At 39.5% G+C, this 13766-nt stretch overlaps 1 protein-coding gene across 3 annotated transcripts; it reads right to left on the reverse strand.

Moving 5' to 3' along the window:
* Window positions 1-862: 862 nt before the first annotated feature.
* ATP5F1C (ATP synthase F1 subunit gamma) lies at window positions 863-12544 on the reverse strand. 3 transcript variants are annotated; one of them, XM_063448273.1, is made up of 10 exons: window positions 12444-12544; window positions 9654-9688; window positions 8092-8223; window positions 6463-6667; window positions 4492-4635; window positions 4343-4407; window positions 2280-2435; window positions 2008-2104; window positions 1387-1424; window positions 863-983 (listed from the first exon to the last, which is right to left on the reverse strand). In XM_063448273.1, the coding sequence occupies exons 1-9, from the start codon at window positions 12521-12523 to the stop codon at window positions 1418-1420; spliced, it is 921 nt and encodes a 306-aa protein (XP_063304343.1). In that variant the 5' UTR covers window positions 12524-12544; the 3' UTR covers window positions 863-983; window positions 1387-1417. The 3 variants fall into 3 exon arrangements, with proteins under 3 accessions (XP_063304343.1, XP_063304344.1, XP_063304346.1); XM_063448274.1 differs by lacking the exon at window positions 1387-1424; XM_063448276.1 differs by lacking the exons at window positions 863-983; window positions 1387-1424 and having other exon boundaries at window positions 2004-2104.
* Between the last annotated feature and the right edge of the window lie 1222 nt (window positions 12545-13766).

The raw sequence follows: 13766 nt of genomic DNA on the forward strand, positions 1-13766 counted from the left end.
ATTTTTGTGGATTTACACTATATTGTTTTATTCTGTTTCCTTTATATGTACTCACTTTACGCCTGAGTTCAATACTCCTTTTTAGGGTAAGTGTATCCCTTCTTTGTAAGTAGCGCTCCACTCACAAAATTAGTATAGATCTCGGTATAATACTCACATGTAACTTGTTTATTTTTTGTTCACTAGTAAATATATAGTGGGTGAAAGAGAAAACCACTAGCGTGTGTAGCAGCGTTATTCAATTTATTGCTGTACTATCTTTAAGCGCACTGTACACCGTAAACTTTTTCTTAAACCCACCATTTAGGTGGCTTGTCGCCCCTTAGTCCACTTAAAAGGAATTAAAACTTAACTTATTTCACGCCCAGATCGACCTACTTGTTTAGAATTAAAAAAAATTTTAGCCAATCTAATGCTTTTCCATAAGGAAAGCATTGCATTGGCTGTAATCGGCAAGGAAGTGGGACGGGGCTGGGCCAAACACTAACTTGGCCAATCAGCACCTCCCCATAGAGATGCATTGAATCAATGCATCTCTGAGGAAAATTCAGCATCTCCTTGCGCTGAATGGCAGTGCTTCACACGGTTCAGCACTGCCCCAGGAAACATCTCCAATGGCCAAAGACAGTGTTTACATGAAAATCCCTGCAGGGAATGATTACTCACCAGAACAACTACATTAAGCTGTAGCTGTTCTGGTGACTATAGTGTCCCTTTAACTTTTTTTATCCTTTGGAGATATTACACACAATGCATTAAAATCTGTCAGTTCAAGCCTACAGTCACTCTTCAACATGCATGTTTTCATAAAAGTTTTACGTTAAATAAACACATATGTAAAACATTAAGAAATTCCATACGATTCTGTCCATGTAAGCTGTTTATTGTAATATAATTTACAAATATTGTTTTCTTCATAAACTGGACCACCACTTGCTGAGGCATTTAAAATCAGACGTCATGACAAACAGTTGGTACATTATCTGAAAGTGAAAAAGCAAAACTAGTTTAAGAGATGAACCAATGTTCAAGATTTTTTGCAGATTTCATAAGCTGAAGCAATGTATAATTGAATCATGTTGAAAATGTAACCAATGTTTTCAAGAGGAACAGTTACTTTTACCTCAAGGACACATCATTAAACAACTATTCTCCAGCTGCAATTGGACATCTGCTTTGAAAGTACCACACAAAAGCATGGGATTTTAAGTCATTCTATGGCAGTGCCAGGACAGCCAGTCCAGCATAAAATGTAAAGGAAGGCATGGATGGAGGGAGGAATGGAGGGATATATTAAAAACTCAAATTTCCTATATGCGGCAGCATTATAACATACACCAATAATACAACAACTAGGTCTGACATGATACTAGTCTATATCATTACCTTATGACCTTGGATCACGCTGACATTCATTTCACCCCCTGGTTAAGTGAAACAAAACAAGCAAGTTAAATACACACACCATGAAATAAATGCACCATCAAGGGAAAGTTAAAACGCTGTGAAACAATATAAAAAGGGATAAACTGGAAATACATTTATTCCATGGAAATTAAGAAAGGCAGACATGTACGCGAATATGAATTCTGAAGTTGCAAATTGGGGAACTTCGTATCCTAATGTGCAGTGAGGAGGGAAAAGGGAATACACAAAACAGGATGGAAGCCTGCTCTACCTTTTGTTCCTACACAGAAAAGGAATGGTGACTGGGAAATTAATGGCAGCTTACATGCAAGGAACAGTGGCATTTACAATGTGCAGAGTTTTTACTATTCTACAAAACACTCAGAATTGTGAAATATTATATATTTTACATACTTGAAAATGAGCAAAATAGGAGAAGATAAAGGACTCCATGTCAACACTATCATGAGATCACAGAACTAATAGGTTACGAGCAGTAAGTTTAATATACATGCAAAATTGCATGTGCACCATGCCTTTACCCAGCTCAAGTGTGCATAGTTTTGAAAAGAGCACCAACAAACTGTTCTAGGTACTTACAGAGCAGCAGCACCAGAAATGATCTCAATGAGTTCCTTGGTGATGACAGCTTGACGAGTGCGATTGAATGTTAAGGTCAGCTTTTCAATTATGTCAGCTGTAAAGAATACAAGATATCAGTGTACACAACAACGCATTTATTAGATATTGACAAAACTAAAAAAAGAAACTAGCACTTATTCCAAATACTACTTTAACAGCCATCACACATCATTAAACATTTCAAAGTTTTTTCTTAAGCATCAAATGGTAAGAGTATATTATAAACTTACAGGCATTCTTGCTTGCGTTGTCCATAGCAGTCATCCTGGCACTCTGCTCGCTTGTAGCAGACTCTTTCAGAGTGTAATAGATAATATTTACCAAAGCATACTCCTGATAGTTTCTCAACACATCAGCATCAATATCATCATAGACACTGATACTTTCTGCAGAAAGACCGAATAAATGTCAGATATGTATGTGAAATTAGACTTTTCAGTTATCTTACTGTACAAACATTCAGCACCAGGTAACTTATCATTAAAAGGACAAAATGTATTGCCCCTGTCTATCAATTCTTCAGCATGGACTATGCTGAAGACATATATACATATACACACACACAGATGTAGTGGCACTCACCCTTTCAATGAATGCATTTGTAGAAAAATGCCTTGATGCAATCCTACGCTGGGTATATATAACAAGTAGAAAAAAGATGCACTCTCAGGTCTTGTAGAAAAAATTACTATTATTTAATTTCAAGTAACATAAATCCGATCGACGTTTCGACCTCTTCAGGTCTTCCTCTAGGGGACAGGCTCAGATCACATCAGCGTTGGTGTCATAGGTGACACTGCACCTTTTTTTCCCCAACTTTTCTACTTGTATATACACACACACACACACACATATATATATATATATATAATGTCTATATCAAGTAGAAAAGAGATGCACCAATTCAGGACAAAAAAAAAAAAAAAAATAAGGTGCAGTGTCACCAACGCTGATGTGATCTGAGCCTGTCCCCTAGAGGAAGACATTAAGAGGTCGAAACGTCGATCGGATTTGTGTTACTTGAAATTAAATAAGTCATTTTTTTCTACAAGACCTGAGAGTGCATCTCTTTTCTACTTGTGTATATATATATATATATATATATATATATATATATATATGTATATGTATATAAACCAACAAAAGAGCGCAACCACAGCGCATGCTCACAGAGAAGAGGAGAAGTGTAACACCCAGCAGGAAAGTGGAGGGTCAGGTAAGTCAGTACAGACTCCTTTTAATAAAGAGGTTAAGTCTACAGCTACTCATGTTACGTATGTTTATCAGTCTGTAGTGGTAATGTGCTGTTATATATACACAAGGTAATTTTGGCTACTTATGCAAAGAGGGCATGATTTCTTACTGTGCATTTATTAGACAGAAATCTTTGATTATTTTCTTCCATTATGTGTACTGTAATTGGTTCTACACTATTGTTTGAGGATTAACTATGAATTCCCACTCCAAATTTTAACCACATTCTGGTTTCTCTGAAGCCTGCATTTTATATAGAGGTTTCAAACAGCACAATACTGGTTGACATTCACTAGTCTGCCAAGTGCATTGTCGAGGTCAGTATAGTCATACTTTCTGTCTCAAGTTTCATCCTTTCCAGGACAGTATGATTACATTCCAGGACACATGAAAGGAACACTGTAGGCCTCAAAACAACTTTAATGAATTGAAGTGGATGCAGTGCCTGAAGATCATAGGCACCAGTCCCACATCACTGGCTACCCATTGCATAACAAATATTCTCTCTGGCAGCTTGATCTTCAACGACAAAATGGTCAGAGCGGAGTTGAGCTCTGTTTCCCACCATTCCACACGCAGCCGACAGTGATAAGCTAAGAGCTTCAGCTGAGAGCTCTTAGGGAATTCCTGGTATGTATTATTACAGGGCAACGTGGAAGCATAGCTCTGCCTCATTGTGGTTGAGGTTGGGCTGCAGACTGCCAGGGACTGAGAATCTCTGATAAATGGGCACTGAACAGTTTTGCAGTTATGTGGGACCTGGTACTCCAGGGTCCCATAAGCACTTCAAGCTGTTGAAGTAGTTATGGTGTCTACAAGATTCCTTTAGGTATCCATGAGGGTAAAAAGGAGATTATTACAAAGACATTTTTATGTCATGTTAATCCTATAACCTCAGCTCATAATGTATGCAGGAACTGTATGGCTCGTTTGTCTTCACAGCATGCTCATAATTCCCCTAGTGCACACGTATTATAGAAATAACGCTTTAAAATTTCTTACATAAACCTGCAACAAGAAGTCATGACTAAAAACTCACCTGAATTTGAAACGGTTTCTAGAGAGAAAACTGGCTTTCCCTCTGTCCTGTAGGAAATGACGGATCTAAAACCAAACAAACCTGTTCAGAACACATCCATTAAGATGCAACAGAATCATATGGAAGTTTATTTATTGATCATTTTTTACCTGAATCTATTAAACACAACAGATCCTTGGTCAAATTCATATCCAGAGTTCAGCAGCTCAGATGCAATGACTGAAGCATCACCAAAGGTAGGGGGTTTTCTACCAACTTCTTTAAAGGTCAGAAGCAAATGCGATCCATGAGACCTGAAAAAGAACGTGTTTTAAAAACTCAACAGGGCAATTTAAAATTTCATGTTTCAGTGCACCATCACAACTTTCAATCATAGCTTAGAACATTTCAAGGCTACTCAGCTGTCAACCAAGCAGAACAGAACTCTTGTTTCCTTGTTGTGTGTCCTGCTGGGCAAGGATTTATGGAAGAAGAAAATAACATGAACATTAGAACCGGACACTCTTGAAAGGAGTGTCTCTTACTGATGTGTGAGGGGTCCGCCTCTAGTTGTAAGGAGAAGCACTAAACAGTAATTACCCCAAGAACTCTGATTTTAAATATTTCATAAAGGTATAATATTTATGAAATACACATTGACCGCATTATAATTTCTAAGAAGCTTGACAAAGGACTACTTTGACTTATTATGGGAAACAATGAGGTTCAAAAAAAGTTGACAAGTTTGATCAATAGCCGCAGCTGCTGCAAGTTAACACTACAGGAAAGATGCATCTACTTGAACATCATGCAAGTTCGTCTTTGGAGGATCCCACTGTCTTGCAGGATTCTCCATAGACCTCAATGTTGTAATCAAGCACATGCTCTTCTGGATGAACTGCCAGGAGCAAGAAAAAGATGGTGATACCCGCAAGAAAGGGTTCCAAAAGTATAACTATCTTCTCCCTCACCCATAGTGACCGCACACAATGTTTCATGTAACCTTCAGGGGTGTTTTCAAAATATGGAAAGACCCTCAAAAGGTGACTGAGCCAATCTTGCCCCACCGTTTTCAATGCCTGTAAATTCTACAACTTGATGTGTATATCAAAGGAACTCACCACTAACCACTATAAAGGGTAGTTTACATTTTGAATAATGTTCACATTTTTCTGCTTTGAAATACAAATCACTTTTCTTTCATCATAATTCTCAATCTCTTCAAAAAAAATAAAATGAATCATCAGCTTTAGAAGAGATTTTCATTTGGTCTTAAAAGGGGAATTATTTAAAAAAATAAATCTAAAATTAAAAGATAAATTTAGGGAAATCAAAAGATAATTTGCACTCCAAAAATTAAGTTATGCTAATTTAAAAATAAAAAAATAGCACATGAAGATAGATCAAAAAATGTATGTAAACAGGGCTGGAAACTTCCACTCACCAATGGTAAATAGGTGTGTGATAACAGAGCATGGTTTGCATGATATTTTCAATTAAAGGCACACTCCACTGGCCAAGTACAAAGTAAATAGAAATCACTATATCTAAAAACAGCTTGCAAATGTTGCAGTTCTGCCTTTGCAATCCTCCCCCTTATAACCTTGCCCAGACTTTCTGTGGCTGTCCAATCACAATTGCAGCTCAATGAGAAGTCTTTGCAAGGCAGGTTCTCTGTGCAATTACCTGCCTTTTGAGTTTAGCTTCACTGAGCTAACCAAATTAGGAAGTAACAGGATATGTTGCCTGCTTGAAAGCTAAGGGAGTGTTACCAGGTTATTTTACCAAAGTGTAATTTTCTATTAAAATCTGCAGTTTTTTCAAAATGAAATAAAGACATTTTTCACACAAAGCTTTTCAGCAAGCTAAATTTCTGGAGTGTCCCTTTAAACTCATGTCTGAAAAGTAGCTCTGGAGGGGTTTCTGCCTATAGTGGCCAGCTATAGATCAGCTGGTTTGATCTTAAGAACTTGTATGGCCAAGTCGTGTGCTAGAAATCTCCAAATATTCCAGTACTTGTATATATTGATTTGCATGTATTGAGTGTCTTGGATACTGAATAGTTTTTCTTCTTCGCCCTGTGCTACGGGATTCAACAACATTTAGTAGCTGCATTTTAAAATCATATCCCAAACATTTACCTTTGGAGAATTCCTCTCAGCTTGTCCCCAACACCAACCACCATAACATCCTTTCCAGTCCCAGAAAGAGTAGCTATTTCATTCTTAATATATTTTGCCACACTGGAATGAATACCACCACACAGCCCTCTGTCAGAGGAAATGCCAATGAGCAGGTGCTTCTTTTCGTCTTGAGGAGATTTAATTTCAGCTTTCTCATACAAAGCTAGGAAGATAAATATTATTAATGTTACAAATTCAGTTTTCAGAAATCAGTTTGGAATTTGCAGTTATATAGCAAATAATGTGAAGTGAAACACTCAATAAAACAACAGATACTCTTTTTTTCTCAATATATGTTCATGATAAATGTAGAAAATAGATGGAAGTGCACTCCACCCCGTGCCAAGGAATCCAGGGTGCTTCACTGGATATGTCCCAGTACCCAAATGGACCAAATATAATAGTAGAAATAGAAAAATGAATCCAGGCACTCCAAATGAATTCCAAGAAAAAGGCAATTTATTGGAACCAGCAGCTACAAAGCGACGTTTCAACCCCTAAGGGTCTTTATCAAGCTTCATAAAGACCCTTAGGGGTTGAAACGTCGCTTTGTAGCTGCTGGTTCCAATAAATTTCCTTTTTCTTGGAATTCATTTGGAGTGCCTGGATTCATTTTTCTACTATATGTTCATGATAATCATGGAATTTAATCCTCCAACAATGCAAAGAATGCATGAAACAATTCAGAGCACTTTAGGGAGTCTAAGCACCATTACTATGGTCAAAACTTTGGTTCTCCAGGTCCCTCCATCTCTTTAGATGTCATTAAAGTGGAAGTCTAACTTTTGCATTAATGGCACCAATTCTGCTCATCAGCAAATTAATTACATCCAAATATAAATCAGAAGTGGAACTTCCTCTTTAGTCATATCTGAATAAGAAAGCTGGACAAAAGGAACCCAGGTAGGTGCTGAAAACAGTTTATTACCACATGACAGCGCCAGGGTACTCCCGGTAGTGTAACCTTGTAGAACAGTCTGTAATGGATTAAACTGCGCCTTTCAACTTTTTTATTTTATTATGCAGAATTGGTAAGCTCAAGAGACTCAACTAATAAATATATCAATTTGAGCCACTTTAAAAAGACAAGGTGATAATGTATCAATTATAAGAATCTAATTTTGACATTTGTTTTGTGGAGATAATTATGAAATTCCTTAGAATCCTGGTGCAAACAAGAACATTCTAAAAAATGTTTTAGATAAAACTTCTGCTTCTGTTTCTATATGGTTTACCTGCATACAGCTTTCCAAGTATTTAAATGGAACAAAACTAGTTATAACATGGTAAATCTATTGTACTTTGCCAAAATACTACAAAAATATGGATATTCTGGCTTTTCAAGGGAAGACATTCTGAACTCTCTTCACAGGCAAAAATAACTGACTGCAGATTTAATTAAGCAAGCTAATTGGGCAGTATATATGGGTTTGATTTCAACCACCACCACCCTACCCTCACCAAATATAAATAAATAAAAATAACAAAACCCACAACCTAAAACAAAAACAATATGTTCACAGACGATTGTATTGCAAAGACAAATTTGTGATAAGTTGACCAACTGCTTGTCAGAATAACAATTACCCAGAGCTCCCGTTCCATATACACGAGCTGGCTTTAGTTCCCTTTCAGCTCTGGCATACTTTGCTGCTGCCACCATCTTCATGGACTTTGTAATCTTTTGAATGTTCTTGATGGATTTCAAGCGTCTGGTAACTATCAAAATAACAAGTAAGTTAGGTAGCAGTAACTTAAAAATAATCTTGTGATCAAGTACCAATGCTTATCCAAAGCCAAGTTATTTAGGATTTAAAAAAAAAAAAAAAAATACAACAAAGTAATAAACGTTATCATGCAGTAGTGTTAAAAGTAAAAAAAATGTCTTATAAATTTACCAATAAGGTATATAAAATGCAGACATTTGGCATTTTTCAAACACTGGAAAAGAGTAATCCACACAACCTTAAACCGTTTCCTGGAACGCTATCCCTTATAACTATTATGCACAATAAATTGATGGCCGGAGCAATGCAAACTTAAAGGAACACTATAGACAACCAGACCACTTAAAGGACCACTATAGTGCCAGGAAAACATACTCGTTTCCTGGCACTATAGTGCCCTGAGGGTGCCCCCACCCTCAGGGTCCCTCTCCCTCCCGGCTCTGGAAAGGGGAAAAGGGGTAAAACTTACCCTTTTCCAGCGCTGGGCGGGGAGCTTTCCTGCTCCTCTCCGCCTCGTCGGCTGAATGCGCACGCGTGGCAAGAGCTACGCGCGCATTCAGCCGGTCGCATAGGAAAGCATTTACAATGCTTTCCTATGGACGCTTGCGTGCTCTCACTGTGATTTTCACAGTGAGAATCACGCAAGCGCCTCTAGCGGCTGTCAATGAGACAGCCACTAGAGGATTAGGGGGAAGGCTTAACCAATTTATAAACATAGCAGTTTCTCTGAAACTGCTATGTTTATAAAAAAAAAAAATGGGTTAACCCTAGCTGGACCTGGCACCCAGACCACTTCATTAAGCTGAAGTGGTCTGGGTGCCTAGAGTGGTCCTTTAAGCTCATTGAAGTGGTCTGGGTGCAGTGTCCCAGGTCCATTAACCATGTAATGGTAATTATTGCAGTTTCTGATAAAATGCAATAATTTTCTTGGAGGGTTAACTCCAACTCTAGTGGTTGTGTACCAGACAGCCATTAGAGGAACTTCCGTGTGATTAGGCGACATTTGGTCACCTGATGCTGGACATCCTCACACTATGCATGTGCATGCATGAAATATGCTAATGCTAGTGCAACGCTCACCGTGCATGCGCATTTGGTCCCCCCTGCTGGCTGACGGCACCGGGGGAGGAGTAGTGGTCGAGCCTGACTGAACTAGCGCCAAGGGACATCAGGGCTAGAATCAGGGAAGTGACAGAAGTGGGCTAAAATCAGATAAGCTGCGAAGGAGGGGGGCACGAAAAATAAAAACTTTGTTTTCTTGGCACTACAATTTTCCTATAAGACCTGGTACTATAAGCTAATCCTTTCACTGTTATTTCTTGTACAGAAAGAAAATCCATAAAAGAATATACTATAGTGTCTGGTCTTCTGCTTGCATTCCATGGGGTGGGACGGGACCAAACAAACAAAAAAACAACTTACTGTCTTTTAGAGTTGCCATGCTCCTGACTTGGCCCCTGTAGAGTGAAAATATACAAATATTTTAGTCATAAAGTGTCTGCATGTCTTGCAGGACAGTCAAATATATATTTAAAAAAAATAGTTCGATCAGCTTTTACATGAAATATTAAATGTTGCAAATTAAAAACAATGCGTCACAGGCATTGGCCATCCTCACCTAAATCAAAGTGGCTAATTCCCAGCACATGTATGGGGTCTCCAAACGCCACCTTTTCTATAAATACTCCTCCTAAGTATATTTGTCCACCCCCTTACATACATAAAGATAGTAATTAGTCATTATTAGTAAAATACCCAGAAATGCCATCTAACGCTTGTCCCATCTTTGAATGTGCACAGTCTGTCAATGTAATTATGCTTAAAAAAGTGAAATACCCAAACATAAAAAAAAAATGTTATGGAGGGGGGAGCGAGAGAGGATAATAGCCGGGGGGAGGTACTTTCTACAAATATTTTTTGTGTTACTAATAAAAGTTTTAGCTTTAAAACCGCATTCCTTGCAGTATTTGTTTTATAACTTCTAAAAATGTATTTAAATCCTAGACATATTGGGCATTTTAACAATCAGGACTAATTAGTGAATCTATTTATAGTTAATTTTCTTTTCTTGCACATAGTGTGTAGAAATGAATGCATGTAAAACTGAGAAGTTTTTTTTTGTTTTTATTTATTAAATATTCTCTTATGAATATTGCATTATGTATACATCTAGAGCAGGGGTAGGCAACCTACGGCACTAGTGCCATGCACGGCACTCGAGGTGTCTTTGCACGGCACTCAAGGCTGCTAGAGCCAAATAGGCTCTGGTCTATCAGGAGTCCCAGTAAAACTTCAGATATCTGCTAATACGAAGAGGTGGTGAAGGACAATCCTCAATTTATGCATTGCAGCATGTAGAGCAAGTGATCTCAGATCTGTAGTAGAGCAGCCTGCAGCTGCTGTTGCAGCTCCTGTCCTTGACCTGTACCTGGCCAGCCTGGTCCCCACCGGAACCCAGGGAAGTCATTAACACTGCTAGATATACACAGAAATGCAGAATAACCCTCCCCTCATACAAATAATACGAACAGCCCACAAACAAACATACACACAATCCGCACAAACGTAGCCCGCTAACAATCCACATACATGTACACAAACCCACATGCAGCCTCTCACATGCAATACACCAAACAGCCCCCACACATACACACCCAATGTGACACATCCATCCACACACACAATTCCACAAGCAGCCCCCATACACAGCCCACATTCATAAGTATCATACACGATACCATAAACTACTAATGAACATATACAATATAATAGCTCATATACGCACAAATAAAACAATACAAAGCAATCACAGTAAAAATACCACAAGCAGAATACGGCAGCATACACACCTCAATTTAAAAAAATAGGACCGGCATGCTACAGGACATCACACTCCTATATCGGCACAGTGCTGCTAAAAGGTTGCCTACCCCTGATCTAGAGTATGAAAGGAAAGCCATATTTCTCCTTTAAAAAATGATATATAAATTTGTATGGGTGCACTTAGACAGTGGATAATAGTGGTGGAATGAATGCACGGCAAAACCACCAAAAAAGGCCTTGGTCAGAAGCGCCTTGGCATCTCAAAAAATCCTTGGTCCTTAAGGGGTTATGAGTGGGTCACCTTGTCAGGCTGTCCTGCGTTAATAGGATGTCTTACAATATTATGTACTGATTTTATTTTTTGTATGTTCAGTCATTCACAAAAGGTTTTGAGAGAACAATCTGGAAGCAAGATAGTATTTTGATTTGCGTAACTATAAACTAAAATGAATAAAACTATAATAAAATTATGAAAAAAAATTTAAACAAAACAAGGAACATGACAACTTCTCTCATAACTGCTGTGTATAAGACATTAGAATAAGATCAACCAACAAGTTACAAGTAAGGTGACCTCGATGTCCCTGACTGCAGACAACATACAATCCAAGTTAAATATACCACAATAAATGGCCGTCAATGGAAAAGGGCTGTTGTGAAGTACACCTTTCAGGTTTTTGAAGAATAAACATAATCTACAGCCAAGTGGTGGCCAATATTAGAGTACTACAGGAAAATACTGTGACATTGACACACCATTATAAAACAATGAGAGGTTACACTTTAAGTGACATCTAGACATCAGAGCACAGAAATTAATTTTAAAATTTCATTAGACCTGGCATACAATGTGTGATATTCCCCATTGTTACACCCAGTGTAGCAAAAATGAGGTTAAATAGATTTAAATGCACATAATGCTTCAATGCCAAGGCCATGTCACACAATGAGCTAATGGCATTCTGTGACATGTTCTGGGATGAGGGGCTGCCGGCAGCCAGCACACAGGATCCATACATTGCTGCCAGCTCTCTATTATTAGGGCTGTCCCCCAGAGAGCCATGATAAGCAGTGTGCCCCCCCAGGGAGCCATGATAAGCAGTGTGCCCCCCCAGGGAGCCATGATAAGCAGTGTGCCCCTCCAGGGAGCCATGATAAGCAGTGTGCCCCCCCAGGGAGCCATGATAAGCAGTGTGCTCCCTCCCCACACAGCAGCACAGGGTGCCCGGCCGCCAGAGCCGGCCTCACCCATTCACTGACAGACACCGGCCGCGGCCTATACAACGGCTGAGCGGCATAGACACACACACACTGCAATGGCTGCCCGTAAGTGCCCCCAGCCTAGGCAGCATGCCCCCCCATTCAGACTGCAGCCCCCGCTATTCTCACCATTGCGGCTGGAAGATGAGGACAGTGCTGCGGGACAACATGGTGACTGCAGGCAAGGTCAGACAGCGCACCGTACGCATGCGCAGGACACGGGGGACATCGGCGGAGAGCTCGCGAGAACTCGGCAGGTCACGTGACGGCCGCCATATTAGATCCGGGCAAAACCTGACCTGAGTTGGAGAGCTTCTCCAGTTCACACCTGTAAACCTGGAATGTGTCATGCGGTGTCAGCTTCCGGTTCAGTGATTAAAACCTCACTTGGTGATAGCAGACATTCTCAGGGTTATCGGAAATTCAAAGTGAATTTAAAATATAAAGCTGCTCTGTCAATTTTTTTTTTTTTTTTAAATGTGGTTTGCATGTCCAAAATGTCGCCAAGGCACCCTGTGGCCATCACCATTTAGTTCAAAAATGATCCATGTATCCAAGTGTCCCTTTGTTATATTGTAATGTCCCTCTGTTCTGTGAGCGCCATATTGTTGGTGCGTCTATGAGAAGCCTCAGAGGACGTTTCATGTCTTCATGCAATGCGTGACGATATTGAACGTCACAGAGCCGAGTCTGTGAGCTGTCTTGAGTGACTCGTGTTTACTAACTCACTTTCTCAATACCAACTCCCTCATTGACGTTCCCCAGTCTAGCTTTCGCTCCCTCCATTCTTCTGAAACTGGTACCTACCAAACTGACCAACAACTTAATCTCTGTTAAATCTAAAGGTTATTACTCTATCTTACTTTCTTCTCAACCACCTTCAAACCATCCACCATCTTGGACCCTGAGACACTGTACGTTCCTGGTTTACAACCTATCTACCTGAATGTTCATTTAGTGTCTCCTTCTCTGGTGCCACCTCCTCCCCATTGCCTGTCTCAGTTGGTGTTCCCCAAGGCTCTGTTCTTGGTCCTCTTTCGTCCTCCATTTACTCTGTCTCAGTTGGTGATCTTATTAACGCTTTTGGATTTCAATACCATTTATATGTTGATGATATTGAGATTTACCTCTCCTCGCCTGAACTCTCTCCTGCCCTTCTGGAACATCTCACGAATTGCCCATTTACCATCTCTCACTGGTCTTCCCTTTATCTAAAACATAATCTTTCTAAAACTAGACTAATCTTTCCCCCCTCAAATAGCCCTCCGCCATCTTTCTCCCGGCATGTCAATGGGACACCTATTACACTAACTCCTCAAGTTCATGACATGAAGTTACTTTTGACTCAGGTCTTACCTTTTCTCCTCACATCCACTCTGTCTCCAAATCCTGTAACTTCAACCTTAAAAATATTGCCAGCGTTCACCCCTTTTCTCAACATCCAACTAAGGA

Source organism: Pelobates fuscus, chromosome 3 (genome assembly GCF_036172605.1).
Source record: "Pelobates fuscus isolate aPelFus1 chromosome 3, aPelFus1.pri, whole genome shotgun sequence".
NCBI lineage: Eukaryota > Metazoa > Chordata > Amphibia > Anura > Pelobatidae > Pelobates > Pelobates fuscus.

Coding starts and splice junctions, on each gene's coding strand:
- ATP5F1C (XM_063448273.1), bottom strand. CDS start 12,523: ATGCGTACGGTGCGCTGTCTGACCTTGCCTGCAGTCACCATGTTGTCC. Junction 8,224..9,653: donor CATGGCAACTCTAAAAGACA/GTAAGTTGTTTT, acceptor TTATTTTGATAG/TTACCAGACGCTTGAAATCC. Junction 6,668..8,091: donor ATATGGAACGGGAGCTCTGG/GTAATTGTTATT, acceptor TTATCTTCCTAG/CTTTGTATGAGAAAGCTGAA.